Raw genomic sequence first — 19,743 nt, 5'->3', positions numbered from 1 at the left:
TCGGGACGCCTCCTTCCATCTGCCGCTGCGCTTTGAAGGCTTATTCCGAAGCTCACCACACCGGCGAGGAAACAGCCCGGGCGCCGGACCTGCGCCCCAGGAGCCGACCGGCTCGCGCGACGCACCACACCACCTACGGATGGGCGGAGCTAAGAGCTGGGATGCGGAAGGCCGCTTCCGCGCGCAAGCGCACAAAGGCGGCGCCTGGGGAAGGCGGATAAGGGCGAGTCGGAGGGGGTGGGGTGGGCGCATGCGCAGAAGACGTGGCAGTCTGCGTAGCAGGGACCGAGGAGCTGGGTCGGTCGGGCCAGAGGCCTCCGGTTGTCGGGATGGACGAGGATATTTTGACCACGCTGAAGATCCTCATCATCGGAGAGAGCGGCGTCGGCAAGTCTAGGTGAGGCCCCTGCCGGCTAGGCCTCGGCTGCGGCCTCGCCTTTCCTTCCCTGCCCCACCCCGAGTAGGCCTTGCCGGGCAGACGCCCCCCCAGCAGCCCCCCTCAGGCCTGAGGGCGCTTCCGCCCCCCTTGTCGCCGGGCAGGGGCAGGGGGCCAAGACCCCCCTCCCACTGCAACTGCCCCCCCCCCCCGCTTATTAGGGGCTGTTGCCTATGGACTTGGATGGGGTTTACTCCCGAGGAAGCCTTGGCCGGATTCAGGCCTTTACTCCTGAGGAGGAGGGAGGGGCGAGTGCCGCCGGGGCTCCAGCTGGACTGGACGCCACGCTCCCTGACTTGGGCCATTCGTCCCTGGGGGCGCCCCCTCCCTTGGCTGCGGCCAAAGCTCCCCCTCTGGCTTGTTGTCTCCGCAGATCAGGGCGACGCCTTCTGCATATGCGCAGAGGCTCGGTTTCCTCCACACGCCGGCCTGTTGCTTGATTATTGGAGCCTTTTGGTTCTGGAACAACATCCCGGGGCTCAGCCCCTTACCTCGCAGCCATTGCATCTGGTTCTTGGGCAACCACGAGAAGGTTTCTTCGCCCCTTCTCTGAACTTTGCCTTTGCAACGTGTCTGGGGAGAGTAGGGCACTGTCAGGCTTGCTAGGTGAGGAGCCAATGGGTAGGATCACACGCCGAAGTAAGAGTTGGTAACCTGGGTTTATATTGGAGAAATCAGGATTCAAATGGTCTTTTTCCTCTCTCCTTAAAATGTTTATAGCCCTACCTGGCGCTCTTTGGCCTTGCTGTGAAATGTAGCTCGTTTATAAAACAGTAACTCAAAATGGCACAAAATGATAAGTAGATGCCACTTTAAAAATAAACAAACTGCAGTGTTAGGCAACAAATGCCTGAGGGAATATAACCAGGACTTGACCTGGTTCTGGAATCAGTTTAGAGTTGGTGCAAGGCATGCCTTTTGGAAGGTGAAAGGGCGTTTCACCATGGAGCATAGGGCCCTTCCCATGTTTCCACATAATGCACAGCAACTGAAATTGGGACAGCAGATGTTTGTGAAGAACAGACTAAAGTCTGTCAAGCAGGCGCTCCTTGTGAGTCCCACTTTTAGAGAGATACTCCAAGTACCTAGATATGAAGTCGTTTAAGGATCTGCATTCCCTCCCTAGTGGTGTTTGCTGTCATAAATAAATATTCTAGCCCCTTGTTCTAAAGGGCCTCCTTTGTCTATCTGTGTCTTGCTGAGCTTCTGTTCATATCTGGGCTCCTTCTCATTTCTCAATCACAATAACCTTTGCCTTGTCTACAGTGTCTCTCTCACAATTACTAGCTAGATTCCACATAATCCCTGTCCTACTATTGCTGGGTTGTGAAGTACAGCCCATTGTGCTTTGTCTGTGTCATAAATTGATCATCAATTTATTCATCATGTGAACTCTTAAACTATTTGGACATCATTTAGGATACAAAGGAAAGTATGCAGAAGAAACAGCCTATATTGAAAGACTAATTCATGACCTTAAAACCACTTACATAACTTTTTCACATATATCATGTCTGTATAAATGGCAGACATTTGTTTCTACCCATCAGTGTTGTGTTTGACTCCATGGCAGCACCATCAATAATGCTTCATGTTATTTGAAGCCAGTGTTCTTCTATATGTTACACCAGTATATTTAGTAACCAAATCTGCTATTTTGAATTTACAAAATTGAAGAGGCTAACAAATTTGTGGAGGATGTGTGTATAAAGTGCAGAGTCAGTGCCCCACCCCCTTGTACGTGACTCTGTAAGATGTTGCAAGGACTCAGTGCTGGCAGCCAAGACTTTAGATTTCTTCTGGATTAGGTCATCTCCAAGTATGTGACCTCAGAAAGCTTCACTTTATTACAGCAGGCTGCTTACCTGTAATCCACTGTAAGGAGAGCTATCAACTTGTTTTTTGGTTCCAAACTAAAAATTAAGCCTCTGGAATTCTTGCAGTAGCTTGATGCTGTGTTAGCTATACAGTTGAGATGCTTTTACAGACCTTTGGTTTCCAATAGGACTGCAGATGAAGGACTGGCAGGGGAGGAGGAGAGGGAAGAGTGGTGCATTTTTATGCGCACAGTCCAGTGTCATATACATGCTTTTGAGTGAACTGTTCTCGGTGAGAAAACTTGATACTCTAGTTATTTAGAAAGAGTGATACCTTCCAGAGACCTGAATTCTGCTACTGTTGGACCCTGGACATTTTCCATCAGCAGTGTAAAAGAGTTTCATGTTTAAGTAGAATTTCAGTAGGTGTGATAGACTTTAGCAGACTTGTAGGTGTAACCTTGTCACCAGTGTTCAAAACTCCTATTGTTCTAGGTGCATCTTGTGACAGGGAATTTCATTGGTTCAAGCAGTTTCTGAGCTCTGGGTGCAGTACTGCGCCAAAGATTTCAGATTAAAACTGCAAAGTGGAAGGAAAGGAGGACCCTTTTCTGCCTTCCCACTTCCAGCTACTTTCTAAATACTGGAGAAGAGACCCTCTTAAGAATATTAGGGGGGTGGGCAGGGGAAGGACTAGACCATATGAAAAATGAACATATATTTCAATCATTTTCAGCTTTGTATTCTTGTTATTAAAAAAGTGTGCCTAGATATTCTGTTGTTGCACCCATAACATAGGTTTAAGGTGCCATTTAGCGCCTAGCTTTCATTGTTTCTAACACTGCTTGTCACTTATTTAGCATATTTTGTGTGCTGTGCTGTGTGTGTAAACACATATAATATAGTAATCCTTACAGCAGAACCCTGACCACATGGTGAACCTTTGGTCCTCCAGCCACCATGACTAGGGATGATGGGAGTTGCAGTTCAACAACATCTTGAAAGCCAGAGGTTCCCTAGCCCTAGAAGAGTGATTTGTCATTCAGTTTTCAAACAGAGCCTTTCTTTGCAGCTAACTTCTAACCACTCAGTATTACATAGCACATTCACAAGTCCAATGGGTATCTCCTGATGTTGCTATCTCAACATTTTAACATTCTTCTACTGCTGTGCAGTATCAGCAGTGTAGATTTCGGCAAATTTCCTTTTTGGAATATGGCAGCCCTAACATACCCTAGTGAGTTCAAGAAGTCTAGAATGGAACTCTGTGGGCACTCTCTTGGCCAGTCTTTCTCAACAGAGCTGCAAGTTTGCTTGCACAAGAGTTAATGTTAAAAGAGGATAAGCATATTTTCTGGAGGAGGGAGAGTTGACTGTCCTAAAAAAAATTGAAATCTGGTAGGGGAGAGGGTGAATGTTCTGTTACAATCATGTTACTTGGCAACGCAAATCTGAGATCTGTTACAAATGTCTCTGGTTGGATAGTTATATCTCTGAAATATAATTATTGCAGTGCTCATTTTCTCCTCCTTTCTCCATCAAATGCCCTTCTCCTTTGTGCAGCCTTCTGTTACGGTTTACCGATGATACATTTGATCCAGAACTTGCAGCAACAATTGGTAAGTTTGTGATGCCTCTGTTATTTAGATCAAATTCAAACTATTTGATAGTAATGCTGTTAAAAGTGGAGACACTGCAATGGAGAAAGTTGATCCCTAATAAGGAAAAGCCGCAGCACTGGCACAAAAACCAGGCGACATTTGCTGTAAGAAATTTGCTTAAATTGGAAGTTTAGACACCTCTCACCCAACCATGCCCCCATTGTAAAAGGGAAACATAAGGAAGCTGACAGTGTAGTTTACTCACCTTTTTGTCAGCATTGCAGCTATGTCTGAATTTGATGACAGGTTAGATTCTGACAAGTCAGATTCTGCATATGCAGAACAAAATAGCTGCTAGTAATTTGAAAACTGCAAGGATCAAATATGGTGATATCAAATATTATAAATTGGCTGAACCTGTGAAACACTTCATAGTTAAGTCTGATTTTGACATAAGCCCTGAATGAGTGAGTGATGGTAGGAATTTGAAGTATGTCAAGTGGAGACATTACTTGGTTTGGAAGCCCACAAATAGTAAATGCACATGCTTTGCTATCTGCAACTTGTCTTAAAAACTTTTCAGGAGGAGTTGAACTTCTTAATCCTTCTCCTTGTCAAAATTGATACTGTTTTTCAAGCATTTAGCATTTTAAAGTGGGCATTTCTACAGAAACAATGTAATGGTCTCTGTTTTTTGTGTTCATGTATTCTGCATATGTTGCTAAGACTGTACAAAGATCATGGCTATATTTAGCATTTTGGTTTGTTTGGGAGAAGATGTTAATAGCTTTGAATTGTGAGGCCTACATAGTTCAGCAGTGATGAGGTCAAATAGATCAAAGGATAAAGCATGGAACTATAGCATTTGAAATTTACAAGGCGGGGCTGTTGGAGACGATTCTGTAAGGGAGAAATATGACGCTGGTGGAATTTGTCATGATCAGCAGGAGTTGCCACAGCTGCCACATAAGATTTTGATGAGAAATAGCAGATTCAAATTTAATGAAAATCACATGTAAACAAGTAGAGAGCTTACATTTGTCTACAGGGGACTTTTTTACTCCAGAAGTGAACCTCTTTGTGAAAAAGAGCTCTTGAGTACATAAATTTGGTTGCAGAGCAGGCACAAACCTTCCTCATTCATTCTGGATGGTTGTCTTGACTGCAAGACAATATAACCATATAACACTGGTCCTAAAGCATCTACATTGACTCCCAGAGCACAGTTCAAAGTGTTGGTGCTGACCTTTAAAGCCCTAAATGGCCTTGGCCCTGTATACCTGAAAGAGCATCTCCATCCCCATTGTTCAGCCCAGACACTGAGATCCAGCCCCGAAGGCCTTCTGGCGGTTCCCTCATTGTGAGAAGCGAGGTTACAGGGAACCAGACAGAGGGCCTTCTCAGTAGTGGCACTTGCCCTGTAGAGCACCCTCCCATCAGATGTCAAGGAGATAAATAATTATACAACTTTTAGAAGACAGCTGAAGTTAGGGAAGTTTTTAATATTTGTGGTTTTATTTTTTTATCTATTGGAAGCTTTCCAGAGTGGCTGGGGCAAACCAGTCAGATGGGCGGAGTACAAATAATAAAATTATTACCACCACCACAGTTATCATTATTAGATGCTGCTGAAGCTGATTGTCCCTTCCTTGAGTTGTGTGATGACATTATGGGCCCTCTTAATTTCTATCTCAAAACAAATAGCAAAATGAACAGAGGTATATCTATCATTCTTTTTCTGCCTCTGTTTTGTGAATGACTTCTGCCAGCCAAGCAATGCAGAGATGGGTAGTTTATTATGGAAGTCACCATAGATACATTTTCTGGGCAGCTAATTACAGCATTTGTTACACAAACATTACTTCGGTATTGGAACCAGTTTTATATGATGTAGGGTTCATGAAAATGTACACTTGCTTTCTTGACTGTGTTGCATGTGGCAAATTAACGCGAGATTCAGTTTTCCTATGTGAAGTTGATGTTTATATAGAAGTTATGACCTTGTGTAAAATGGGTCGCTTGGTTCTCTGCAGTAGTTTGCCTTCAACATTTAATGTTCTTTGTGTTGGTTTGCTTTTGAGCTTTATTTAATAGCAAAACATAGAGCTAATTAAAACTTGCTGCTTTTTTCACCTATATCTTGCCACATGTTGCAAACTTGCAGTTCATCTGAAAGCATAACAAGTCATAAACACACGGAATATTTGTCTATCTCCAAATTATTGTGCTAGAATATTAGGTGCAGATAGAATAATGATTCAGAAAGAGCCAGAATTATTATGATTCCTATCATCCCTGAATATTAGCCATGCTGGCTGGGGCTGATGAGAGTTGTAGCCCACAATATCTGGTATGTTTTCTGTTTTAACTTCTGTCCTTTTCTGGAGAGAGCATTAAGTATTCTTCTCTTGTAGGTGTTGACTTCAAAGTGAAAACAATATCCGTTGACGGAAACAAGGCTAAACTAGCAATCTGGGTAAGTCCTAATAACGCATGTGAACCTTGCATTATTTAATGATGTATGGATTGATTGATTGATTGATTGATTGATTCAGTGACTGATTAATTGATGTTACTCAGATGTTGCTTTTCCACAATGGGCCATTGCCAAAGTGGCTTACAGCAAAACAATATTGATACCTGAAGACTTTTTCTAGTGTTATCAAAGCCAGTCCTGGCAAGCAACAGTGTACCTTTTGTGTTGAGCAACTGGTCAGTAGACTACAGTTCAATAAAACATTGCTGTGGTGAAAGTGAATCTGCGTATTGAAAACTTCTGCAGGGTTCAGGTACTTCAGCAACGAAGTTCCCCACAGGGTAGGGCTGGGCGATTTAGTGATGCATCGTACAAAATAGGTTTGAAGTGCACATTGTAGTAACGGTTTCATAATATTTGACATGGCAAATCGCAATGTGTCCATATGCTTTGTAAAAAATTGTGATGTGGGAAAAACCATGAAGCTGGTCATCGCTTCTCTCATGATTCCTGCTACCCTTGTTGCTCTGTACTATAAAATAAGAATTGTAACAATATGTTAAAGGTAAGTGAAAATGTATCAGTTTTAGAAGCCTAAGTAGTTGCAGTTGCTAAGACAATTGCCCCATCGCCTCCAAATAGTTACATCCTTATTTCAGACATTGTGGTATATCGGGATATCACAATGTTTAGCTGGTGATATATGTTGTGATATATGTAGAAAACAGACATTGATCAGCCCTGCCATGGGGGGAACTAGCACACATGCACAAATCAAGCAGCTTTGAACTCCCCATCAATTAGCTGATGCATGGGAAGTTCAAACCTACTTAACAGTTGCAGGACCAAGGTACATCTCAACCCAACTCAAATTCTAAGAAAAGTATATGCAATAAAATAAATATCAGTATATAATCGACATTTATTAATCAGTTATTTATTAATCATTTCAATCATTGTGACTCTTAGAAGTAAAATAAGGAAGTTAAAAGTAGTGAAACAATACTATTCTTTTTATCTTCTCTAATGAGATGATTGGGCTTTTGAATATTGGGCTGTAAGTTTGTGGATTTGAGCCTTAAGTCACAGCATTATTTGACATTCAGCTTGTTTATTTGTTCAGAAGAGCACAAACATGGCTGAACCCAGCTTTAGCCATGCATGATGTTGGAAATACCAGCAGCAGAGGTTCCTTATTGACAAGGGAAGTGCACAGTGTACATGCTCCTGTGGCTCATAGTTCCTATTAAAAATTTTTTTTGTACTGTGCCTCATAAAATTCTTTCCTACCCCAGGCCCTTTTTAACCCCCTTTCAATCCTTTAGTCTTTATTTGCCCTCTGCACAGTTCTACTGCACTCAGGAGGATCAATATTGACCGCCTTGGGAAACTCTGCTATAGAAGAAGAAATGGCTAGATAAGGTCTATAGCACATGGAAGGAGGAACTTTGTGCATATTTGTTTGTAGTGGGCAAATAGAATTGTATGTCTATTGCCATAGGCTTTCACATAGTAAAGACCTGCTGTACTCTGCACATGATACCTTTGTAGAATCCAGGAAGTGTATCCTGTTAAGCTTTGGCATGAAAAGGTTTGCAGTCTTGAAGATGCAAATCAGAAAGTTCTTTCTAGGTGAAAATACAAAATATCAGGATGCATGCTGCCTGTTGTGGGAGTTTCAGGAAAAATCTGTTTAACTATGTCAAATCAGTTCTCAAAATTGTCTGAATTTTTTAGGACACTGCAGGTCAGGAACGGTTCAGAACATTAACACCCAGCTATTACAGAGGAGCACAGGGTGTTATATTAGGTAAGCATGCAGCTGGTTACTGCTTATCTGTACATTTTCTGGTATAGGGCATGATACTGAAACTCTTGGCCTCACTGTAATTTTACCATTACACAGGCAATTGGGTGGCAAGTTAGAAATAAGAACTGTGGGAATTGCTGGAGGGTGGAGTTCTGTAGGTAGTTCTTGCTGTTTCTCTTCCTTCTCTGTCTGCAGGCTTTATATTACTGGGCGAAGAAGCTGCAGGTGGTTGTTTTTTTCAGATTGAGTGCAGGGTGATGTTTTTCTCCAGCCACTGTGCTCCAGTTCCCCTCCCCAGCTGCTTTTCTCCCAGGGGACAAGATACAGGCTCTTGAATTTCTCCCTGTGTGTGCTCACATGTAAAGCAAGTGTGGAAGGAATTTTGAGCAGGCACATGACTGACAGGCTCAGGGTTACACATCCTCGAACTGCTATCTGCTCAATCTGATGACACAGGCATCTGCTTCACTTAATAAGAGAGGGGAGAAAGGGAAGCTACAGTGCATTTCTGGGCAGAGTTAGCTCTTTCATAGAAAATGAAGGGACATTCCTCCAGGTAATCCTTGAGGTGCTTGCTTGGGAACCATCTCCAACTTGCTGTAGTAGTACATTTTAATAGGTTCCTCCATCTTCGCTTCATTATCTACCCCAGGGGTGAGCATTGTGTTTTAATAGTACCCTGAGATCCACCAACTGGAGCCAGATTCATAATAAGACATGTCTATAATTAAACAATTCTGAGCCCATGAAGTTGTGTTGAGTACCAGAACTGAATGGAGCTTGCACCCCATCCACACAAAATCCACTCCCCTCAATCAACATAATTTAGGGGGGGGGAGTAATTTTTTTGCCAATATACCTCAAATCACAGAGAAAGCTTTTGTGCCTCCCTGATCTACCAAAGTTCACGAACTTAAAGCTACTGAAACCTTTTGTAAACAATATTGCAGTTGTGTTGGTTTTTCAATGAGGAATAATGCAGTTAGGTTCTCAGTGAGATAGCTACTGGATTGGAGGCTGGAGCCATCCAGTCAGACTTCTTTGTCTAAATACATTACCTGGGCTGAGTCTCTTATAAGAGATTAAGCAGATGTCTAGTTGTCAGCAGCCACTTAGCTTTGATCAGTCAACGGCTGGCAATTCAGAGGAGTCTCAACCTTGCAAAATGGACTTCTGGTTCTATTGTTTATTGTTATTAATAAAAATATTTGTATACAACAAATTCATGTAAAATGCCAAGGTGTTGTACAACAACATATACAATAACCATAAAACAATAGAAAATAATCATTAAGAAGACTAGGCAATAAAAAAAGTTTGAATAACTACATAGGCCTGTTGGCATAAAAAGGTCTTCAGGTGACAGCTGAAAGTCAGTAGCAAGGATTACAGTGGCTGATTGCAGAAGAGGACTCAGAGGTAATAAGGGAAGAGCCACAGTTCAATAAGTCATTTACTGGTATCATGGCTCTGTCTAGTTTCTAAACTTTGTTGTCATAACTAAATTCAAGGCTGGCCATCTCATTAGGCAAGCCCCTTCCCTGAGGTGGCATGGGATAAGTGGAGGATTGGTCCCACCTGCAGATCAGGCATTCTCCAGAGCCCTTTCTCGGTGCTATGGTGGGGTGGGTGGGTAGGTAGGTGAGTGAGTTTTGCAGTGCTGCAACTAATTTGGCAAGAGAAAGGGTTATAAATTTGAAGGTGAAATGTTTGTTTCGTTCTTAACCTTGAAATACATGCATCACTGACTGCTATTAATTCTTGATTTCAGTTTATGATGTCACAAGAAGAGACACTTTTGCTAAACTAGACAACTGGCTAACTGAACTAGAAACATACTGCACAAGAAATGATATAGTTAAAATGTTAGTAGGAAACAAAATCGATAAGGTGAGTAGCCCTGAAATACATTTCCCCCCTGTGATTCATAAGCTTTTTTTTTATAAGTGTCTGACAGTTCTGCTTGTTGTAGGAAAACAGAGAAGTTGACAGAAATGAGGGTCTCAAGTTTGCCCGAAAACATTCCATGTTGTTCATAGGTAAGTCCTTAAAAAGGAATGCAAAGTGTGGTGGAATGTTCTCTTTAGCTGCAATTTTTGTACGACAAGAAATAATGGCTAGGGTTGTGGTGGTGCATGTTTTGGAGAATTAAGCTGTATTTTACAACAGCAGGATTAATGTAAGCTAAGTAAAGTTGTGGAACTAAATTTGCAAAGTATATGCCACTGCGTTGTTACTTTATGTAGGCTATGAAATATGACAGCTGTGCAGCTGATGTCACATTGGTTCTTGTTTGGATGCCATGAGTACCATCCACCAGGGTCTGTTGATGTCCTTTTATTTCAATGAATTGCGCAGAGGAATATCTCGTGGGTCCCATTAATGGGCAAAGGTGGTGAAATGGTTGCAGTTGCCTTGATTTAAATACTGTTACATTACCTTCTGCGGGGACGTGGGTGGCGCTGTGGTCTAAACCACTGAGCCTAGGGCTTGCCGATCGGAAGGTCAGCGGTTCAAATCCCCGCAATGGGGTGAGCTGCTGTTGCTCAGTCCCAGATTTTTCCAACCTAGCAGTTCAAAAGCATGCCAGTGCAAGTAGATAAATAGGTACCACCCCAGTGGGAAGGTAAACGGTGTTTCCATGCACTGCTCTGGTTCGCCAGAAGCAGCTTGGTCATGCTGGCCACATGACCCGGAAGCTGTACGCCAGCTCCCTTGGCCAGTAAAGCGAGATGAGTGCCGCAGTCCCAGAGTCGTCCGCAACTGGACCTAACGGTCAGGGGTCCCTTTACCTTTGCACCTTTACATTACCTTCTAGCTTGATTTCAAGAGTCTCCCATTTCATGCACCTCTTTTGCTAAGAGAGGTAAAGATAAATCTGTTTCTCTCTCTGCACCCCTCTTCCCTGAGGATGCAGTTTCAAAGAGGAAGGTGCCAGATTCTGCCAGTAGCTCCTGTGGGGGTTTTGGTGTGCTTTTCAGCAGAACAGGTATTGCTGCTGCTGCCGTCTCCTCCAGGCACTGACATCCTCCTTTCTTCTGACATGACTTCAGTTAGCAATCTGTCTCTCCCTGAGAAGGCCTGAGTCCATGTTTGTTCACTTACAGCTTGACACAGTGTGTTCATGTGTACCGTTTGATGAAATCTTCACGAAACACAAATCTTGGGGATGAGAAACTCAATATTCTTTACTTGCTGTGATGCAAAAGCCTTTTTCCAAACTCTCAGTTTCACAAAGCTAAGTCTTCAAGAATTTTGCACCTACATTGGTGTGCAAATGACAGAGCCATGGTGCTGTCTGCTTAATGGTGCACCCATGGAAGAGGAAGTTGGGACAACACACAGTGACACATGTCTAACATTTCATCTCTTCTTCCCCCCTGCAGAGGCAAGTGCAAAAACATGTGATGGTGTACAGTGTGCCTTTGAGGAGCTTGTTGAGAAAATCATACAGACTCCAGGACTGTGGGAAAGTGAGAGCCAAAACAGAGGTGTAAAGTTGTCAAACAATGAAGAGGGCTATCGAGGCGGCTGCGGTGGCTACTGTTCTGTGTTATAAACTCCGGAAGATTTATTCTTTGGTGTCTTTAAATGGATAGTGGTGTCCTCTGTACATAAATTTACATCTGCTATTTTAGGGACCTTGCGGTTTGCACATATTTGTGTATCACGGCAGTGAACATTTTTCTAGGAAAATGTGCTCTGCAGCTTTTCCAGTTGAGAAGTGTTATGGTTAGCATGCCTAATTTGAAACGTATAGGTTCTTTTTATATGTAGCATAAGAACTTGTTGCAGGAACAAATACACTCAAATTTCATAATTATCATGGAATTACTTTGGGGAAATATTTCAAACACATGTTGGCTTCATTCTGTTTAACTCGGGTCTTTAACTCAACTATGGCACTGTTTGAGGCACACAAATCTCAAATGGTACAAGTCGATACATGTAAAATTTGCACAATTTTATTGGCAAAGGCCTTTTCTTACCAGTTTAACAGCATGGATATACAATCCCTTTTTAGCTTTAAGCAACACTTTTTCTAGTTTGTAACTAATCCCAGTTAAAATCTGTGATCTTGAAAGAGGTGCAAATTACTTTTGGCGGGGGTTGGGTGAAAAGAGGAGATTTTAAATTTTTTCACTTCAATGAATACTATGATTGTCTAATTGGATTTTTTTTTTTAATCCTGAATGTGTGTGCGCGTGGCACTCTTGCACCATGGCATTTATGATGTAGTGTGCTATGGACCTGCAGGAGAATTTTTTTCTTTAGGTTACAGGCTTAATGGAGTCTCATTGTGAATCACTTTGCCAAGCTTTGAATGCTTGTTTCTAAATGTTAGCAATGTAATTTAATTTCAGTAACTCAAAACTGTTGCTCATATGTAATTTGAATGGTCTGAACCAGATGACTGCTCAGCTTGTGGCTGTTGGTTCTGAAGCTTAAATAATGTTTAAAAGCTCTGTCTTCTGGGTGTGTATGTGTAAGGCATGTGCTATTTCATTGGAATTTGCTGTAACAAACAGCCAATGAATTGCTCATTTCAGAGAACTTGTATAGACTAATAAATTTTTTTCACAGTATTCACTTTTTTGTAACATCTTCCTCATGTACAGGTGAATTTTGTAAGACACAATTGAAGATCTCTTGGACTATTGATCCTGTAATAGACAACACTAATGACTTAAATTACTGTGGTATGAGCTACTGTGCAATTTCCTGTAAATATATACAGTAAACTGAAATACCTTTATAATGTTGCTTTTTTGTACACTTATGGGCTGCACACCATCTGGTCTTTCACCAAGTATATCAGCTGTTGTCACTTTAAATACATTTTACTTAAACCTTTAATTTCGACTTTCTACACCTGTTGGGAAACTATTAGAGTTTTGAAGTTCTATAGCCAAACATTGTAAGTAAAGGTTCACACTCCTTAGGCTAAATGAACAGTTTTCAGATGTATGCCGCCATTTTAATATATGGCACATTTGCTGAACTGCTTATTGCCCAGTGTAAAGATGGCAAAATGCCTCTTGAATAAATGGGAGAGAATCATATATTATTGCAGAGAGGTGTGTTCCTAACTACAGAATAAAGATTGAAAAGCATCTGCCATCTTTTTATCATAGGATATGTGCTTAAGTTTTGTGTGGTGTCTTGTTCTCCGTATTCCTGTTCTTCAATAACCAAAGGAACCTTTGCATTTCACTTGGGATGGAGGCTGAACTGATTAACTGAACCAGTTGTATTTGCAAAGATAAGAGGAGTGGTCAGTGCATATCTTTTTTTGGAAGCCATGCTGTAACATGAAACTTGCAAGCACCCAAAAGTGCCTCATTTTGAATTTCTTCTAGCTTTTCCCAAAGTTAAACTTTTTTTGATCCCCATGTTTTACTAAGGCAACGTGGAACAGAAACAAGGTGCCAAGATTTGACTTTTCCATATCAAAGCAAGTGCTAGGCAAGTAATAGTTGGGTCACAAATTTTCAGCTTGTATCACACAGCTTATCCCTTTGTGGATATGTTTTGGTATTGCACTTACTGCAATGGCTTTTCCAGTTGATGAAACTGGATCAAGTAGCAGCTGCATCAGTTATTTACTTTTGGCACTTATCCAATTCTCTCAACCATTCCTCATAAGGCTTAGTTTTCAGACTCTTGATCATATTGTCACCTCTCACACATTCCAGCCTTTCAGTATCTTTCTAAATTGTGCCCAGAACCAGACACAGTACTCCAGGTGTTGCTAAGGCAGAATAGAGTGGTACAATTACTTTCCTTGTTTGGGACATGCTACTTCTGTTGATGTAGCCTAGAATAGCATTTACTGTATTTACCGTTGACTCATGTTAAGCTTGTGGTCTACTGAGACTCCTCAATCTTCTTCACATTTACTACTGGTAAGCCAGGTGTTTCCCATTTGCGCAGCTGGTTCTTCCTGTCTTAAGTGCAGAACCTTACTTTTTTCCCTATTGAAATTCATGTTAGTTTGGGCCTAGTACTCCAATCTGTTAAGGTCATCTTGAAGTCTGATTCTGTCTTGTGATATTAGCTACCCCTCCCAGATTGGTGTTACTTGCAAATTTAATGGGCATTGCCTCAACTACTCCAAGTCATTTATAAAGACATTGAACTACAATAGCCCCAGGACAGAACCCTGGGACACCCCACTTGCCCCCCTTTTCCCCAGGATGATGAGGAACCATTAGTGAGCACTCTTTGGGTTCAGTCAGTCAACCAGCTACAAATCCATCTAACCATTACCTCATCCAGCCCACATTGTACCAGCTTCTCTGCAAGAATACCATTGGGGACTTTGTCAAAAACATTACTGAAATCCTGATACACTATGTTCACAGCATCTCCCTGATCCAGCAAGCTTGTAACTCTCAAAAAAGATTCATCTGACACGGCTTGTTTTTGAGAAACCTATGCTGGGTCTTAGTAATCATAGCGTGCTTTCTAAGTGCTCACAGATTGACCGTTTATTTGTTCTAGGGCCTTTCCTGTTATTGATGTCAAGCTGACCAGTCAATAGTTACCTGGGCAATCTTTTTTTGGTGGACAATAGTCTGAAAAAAATCATTTTCTGTAGGCATCTTCTAGGATGTGTGCTCAGTTTATGAGAAGCTGTCAAGCAGCTGGTTGTTGCCCTGCCAAACAGAGTGCTCTAGAAAATATCCCATAATCCTTTTTCTGTAGTGTAGGAACTCAGTGGCCTGAAGCGCTGTGTAAAAAGGACTCCCTTTAAGGCAGACAAATTGGAAACGCTGAGCTATATAGCATTGTGCTCTCCCGAGAGAAAGACTACGGAGACCTACAAGTCAGTCACATAAATATGTTCAAGCTTTTTGGGTTTTAGTTTTGTTGCCAGAGTTCAAAAGTTCATAATTCATCAACAGTTATTGTAGCTTGCTCTCTTCCGTTGGAGCAGAAACTACCAATCGATATGAAAATACATTAGGGGAAAACATAACTTGGCCCCACACGGAAATGCATTTAGAGGAAAACAGGCAACTCTTTAATTTCTCTGGCAGATGTGGAGTTGAATTACTAGATTTTTTAAAAAGAAAACACCACACACATTTATTTTAAATTCTAATTTGAAGAGGACTTCCACTTATTTTGTGCCATTTTTATCTCATCTGACAGGAAAATCTGCCCTCCTAATTTGAACAACTTCCCTTCCCCTCAAGATTATAGTCTTGTCAACACTATATAGTTGAAACCACATTAGAATGGTTGCTAAAAATACGTTATCAGCCACATGTAAGTAATTAGCATTAGTGCAATGCTTAGCATGGTTGGTGAAAGGTTCCATGCCTAAGTTGAAATAGTAGGAAAAAGTGATGAGAGCAGGAACTGCTCAGCTGCCCAGACCTCTCCAGCCACCTGAGGCTCAAGATACAGCACTGTTAATGGTGGCGTTCACAATCTTGGCAAAGGTGCATGTGTGCATCATGCAAATCTATTGCATAATATTTACAAGCAATGAGCACTGGGTTTTCCTCTTTTGATTTACAGTTATTTTGCAATTTTCCTCCTTAAAAAATTAACTAGCATTTAGTACAGCATGAAAAGGTTGGGTTTGTTTTTGGCATATCTGTTTTTGGGAAGAAAAGAGCTGTTTGGTGGGCAATTCCTACACCCCATCAAGAGCCCTGTTTCCCCAGGATGGTAGCGGTGGCTTCCTCAACCCACCAGTCTATTTGGGGCTGCAGCTTTCCCTGCCCTTATTTTTCCCCTCCAATGCATTCCAACAAGACCTAGTCTCCCTAGGAATGTATAGGGATAATGATGGATGACAGCCCGCAAAGCTGGTGAGGAGGGAAAGCTTTCCAAGGAGCCTTTTGCCCTCCCCACAATGTCCTTGGCAGGGGTGTGCTTCCCCCCTTTACCAACCATTTGGGGGGTTACTGTCCATTTTCTCCTCCCCCCCCCCATTAAGCCCCTGTGCATTCTATTGAAATGCATTGGAATAAAAAAGAACTCACACTTGCATTCAAGTTGCCTGGGCAGCTCCACGTGGCTTTGAGAGGCTGTGATAGGACTCTCTGATCCCAGCCTCACAATGCAGCGTGAGGTTGCCAGGGCTGTGTAAAAGAAGCAAAATCCAGTCCCCAAAACTGTGCCTGGGGCAACTGCCCCTCTGCCCCCCCCCCCCACGACACCACTGAACCCGGGACCTTTTCTGTGGTAGGAGTATGGTCCTCCATTGAACTATGGCTCATCTCTAGGAAGCAGCGAGGGCAAGACAGAATTGCAGCTGCAGAACTCATTGCGTGCTACGCCAGAAATGAACTGATCCATTGTCAGGGTTTATTTTTACGATCGTGTGGCAACTGCCCTTTTCAGCCTGCTTGTACTAATATCCATCTGTGGTGCCCTAAGCTGAGGCCTCTGCGCATGCTGGTGCCACATGCAGAACCTTGCACAAACGAGCCGCTTGCACATCACCCACTGCCACTTGAGAAGTTACTCATTTCATGCAGCAACATGCAGAAAGATGATCTGGAGTCCTGCTATTTATCTAGGCATTTCTATGCTGCACAGCCAACTGGGTCCTCTGTGCAGTTTGAAACTTGAAATCGACAAAATGCAAATGCAATCAACCATACTCAAAACAATAATATGCCTTCTAGATCATTATCTGCAGAAACTGTAGAGACCTCCACTGGTGTTCTTTTCCCATTTGCTGCAGAACAAAAACCGGAGAGGTGATTGGAGGCCCAACAAGGTTTTTCAGGTACAGTAAGCCTGCTCATAGACTGACATGGGGAGTGTCCATCTTCTCACATAGCACTTCATGAGACACAGGATTTTGATCACGGTACCTGGATTAATTAGCTGACTGACATCAGGCTATTTGTGCTATCTGTGACTGTTTCTTGCTAATGCTTCCCTGCCCCACTACACATATTAATAAATACTCTCAGTAGCTCTAAGTAAATAATCTCCAATCTGCTACAAAGAAGTGTGCCTATTTAACATCCATTTAAGCTCTACCGATCACGATTGTAATTTTTGCCGGTCAGTTCCTACCATACAATGTTCTCCTTTATATACCTGCCAACTGAGCTTTTACTGCATTCATCTGACAAAGTAGACCTGAATTCAGGAACACTTTTTTTGGGGGGGAAGGGAGGGAATCGAACTAGATTTATGCACATTTGAAATTGTATTCCAGTCCTGAATAGAATGTGACAGAAAGACCCTTCTGCTGTTAAAATGCCCTAGAAGACAACAAGGGGCAGATCCATATGCTTGGCAGGCTCTTCCAGATGTCCTCTTTGTGAGGAGCTTAGATGATGCTGTGTCAAAGCACTTGCCAGTGCCTTGTCCTGTCATTTTCCTCATCGCGAGGAGTCTGGTCATTTGAGGAGGCAGGTTTCTTGTTCAAGAGCTCTCAATACCACCTATAAGTAAGTGCACAACCTGAATTTGCAGGCATGCGATGGAATCTCACCTGAAAACAGCGATGGTCTGGAAGTGCCCTGACTTGGTCTGTCTTTAGCTTCGTGTTCTAGCTTCAACTCTACATTGGCTGAAAGCTAGCCTGGACATTGTGGAGAGCTGAGCAGGGCTGGTATTTTATAGCCCCCCACTATTATTCACGGGCATTTGCACATTATAGACAAACCTACTCATGTCGTAGTGTTTAAAGTAGCTCTGGGAGACGTGTGTTTGTGTATTGTTTGCTTTTTCTAGCCCCAAGCCTCTGGAATCTTTCATGCAGGCTTAGCTTTGGCCATTTAAGCTTACCAGCAGTCCTTGCCTCTTTTCATGCTTTTATCTTTTAAAGAGAACAAACGAAAACATACCTCTGTGGCTGTGTAGCACTGATTTTTTTGATTTTTTTTTTTTTTTTATGAACTCCTGTCAAATCTCTTAATCCCATTTTGGTGCTCTGGAGCAATTTATTTCTGCCCCCAAATCCCCCTTTTCTTGTCTGCCAAAGAAAACACTGGGCACTGTGCAGCCCATTTCAAAATGAAGTTGTTGTTCAGAGGAGTCTGCTAGTAGTAAAGTTAAAAAGGACAAATTCAAGCCTGTTTTTCATATCTTAAAAATAAAATAAAATACAGAAACACTCAGTTTTTAATGCCCAGATTACAAAGCCTAGGTGGAGCTTAGAGCTGAAATTGATTTCCTTACTGAAATTTTATACAGCCTTTTAATCCTGGCCCTTTTCTTTTCTTTTAAAAACCTAAATTGAACGCTATTTAAAATACTGTCACACATGAATATGCTGTAAAGTGCATCTAGATTACTGACGAGAAAATAACACTCCTCTGTTTGTCAAATTTCCAGTGTTTGAAGCCAGTGACTACTACAATGTAAGTCACACACACAATAGCCAAGCAAGACAATGCAAGAGTAAGTTAAAGTATATACAGTACCTCTTCAAAGCTGCAAATTATCAAAATATAAAATTGTAAAAGTCCCCAAATCTTTTAGATTTTTTAAAAATCATCTTTGCAGCTGGCACTGTTGGGGGTCAAAAATGAAAATGAAAAAGTACCCTGTAATTTTCTCACTGCTAGTGGCTGTACAGCTATCCTATAGATAACACCAGCCAGCAACCATCTAATTTTGAAATCATCTGCTTAACCTAGTCTATTCTGAAATACAAAGGGAAATCTATCCCTGAATTATATAAAGTGTGAGACCAGATAATAGTGCACAAAGTCGTCTAGTTGGCCTGCTCCAATATGCAAAGACAATGAATTTGTAGCTTTAAAGGTAAAGGTAAAGGGACCCCTGACCATTAAGTCCAGTTGTGACCGACTCTGGGGTTGCGGTGCTCATCTCGCTTTACTGGCCGAGGGAGCTGGCGTACATGTGGCCAACATGACTAAGCCGCTTCTGGCGAACCAGAGCAGCTCACAGAAACGCCGTTTACCTTCCCACTGGAGCGGTACCTATTTATCTACTTGCACTTTGCCGTGCTTTCGAACTTCTAGGTTGGCAGGAGCTGGGACTGAGCAATGGGAGCTCACCCCGTCACGGGGATTCGAACCGCCGACCTTACGATCGTCAAGCCCTAGGCTCAGTGGTTTAATCCAATATTCTGTGGGTATGGTTTGAGATATAACTCTCTAATTTCTACAGATTAGATTAAATCATAAAGATTCCAGAGTGCTACTTCTTCAGTTCTCCAGAAATAGCAGCTGCCTTGGAATTTGTGGAAGGGAATTAATGGGAATCCAGATGGGGGGATACAAGTGACATATGTATCAGCGTTTTAAAATGCCAAATGGCCAGAGTTTGGTTCTTGGGGTGCCCTAATGCTCAGTTGAACCCGCACAGAAGGGAATCCAGTTGAATGAGTAGGAGAAGTATGCACAGGGGTCCCTATCCTGTTTGGACTTTTGTAGCCCTTTCTTTTCCTTTTAATATGTATAAACAATATTTTCAATTTGCCAAAGACAGTGTACATAGTATTTACAAAGTTTGAAAAGTGAAATAAGCATGGGATTTCCTTTCTCTAAATCCACCAGCCGCCCCCACCCTTGCCATAAATAAGAGGATAAGCATGACAATGTTATTTTTCATTGTTATCTTACGAGCAAGATCAGAATTATCTTAGAAGGATA

General features: G+C 42.2%; 1 protein-coding gene across 1 annotated transcript; it reads left to right on the top strand.

Annotated features, from left to right (window-relative positions):
• The first annotated feature begins 237 nt into the window (after positions 1-237).
• On the top strand, positions 238-12,726 carry RAB18 (RAB18, member RAS oncogene family). Its single transcript, XM_079948215.1, has 7 exons — positions 238-397; positions 3,817-3,872; positions 6,269-6,330; positions 8,068-8,140; positions 9,912-10,030; positions 10,113-10,179; positions 11,527-12,726. The coding sequence occupies exons 1-7, from the start codon at positions 330-332 to the stop codon at positions 11,697-11,699; spliced, it is 618 nt and encodes a 205-aa protein (XP_079804341.1). The 5' UTR covers positions 238-329; the 3' UTR covers positions 11,700-12,726.
• The last annotated feature ends 7,017 nt before the right edge of the window (positions 12,727-19,743 follow it).

The sequence above is a fragment of the Podarcis cretensis genome, assembly GCF_951804945.1.
Source record: "Podarcis cretensis genome assembly, chromosome: 12".
NCBI classification, from domain to species: domain Eukaryota; kingdom Metazoa; phylum Chordata; class Lepidosauria; order Squamata; family Lacertidae; genus Podarcis; species Podarcis cretensis.
This window is presented reverse-complemented; position numbering and strand designations above follow the sequence as displayed.

Coding starts and splice junctions, on each gene's coding strand:
- RAB18 (XM_079948215.1), top strand. CDS start 330: ATGGACGAGGATATTTTGACCACGCTGAAGATCCTCATCATCGGAGAG. Junction 6,331..8,067: donor AGGCTAAACTAGCAATCTGG/GTAAGTCCTAAT, acceptor TGAATTTTTTAG/GACACTGCAGGTCAGGAACG. Junction 10,031..10,112: donor TAGGAAACAAAATCGATAAG/GTGAGTAGCCCT, acceptor TGCTTGTTGTAG/GAAAACAGAGAAGTTGACAG.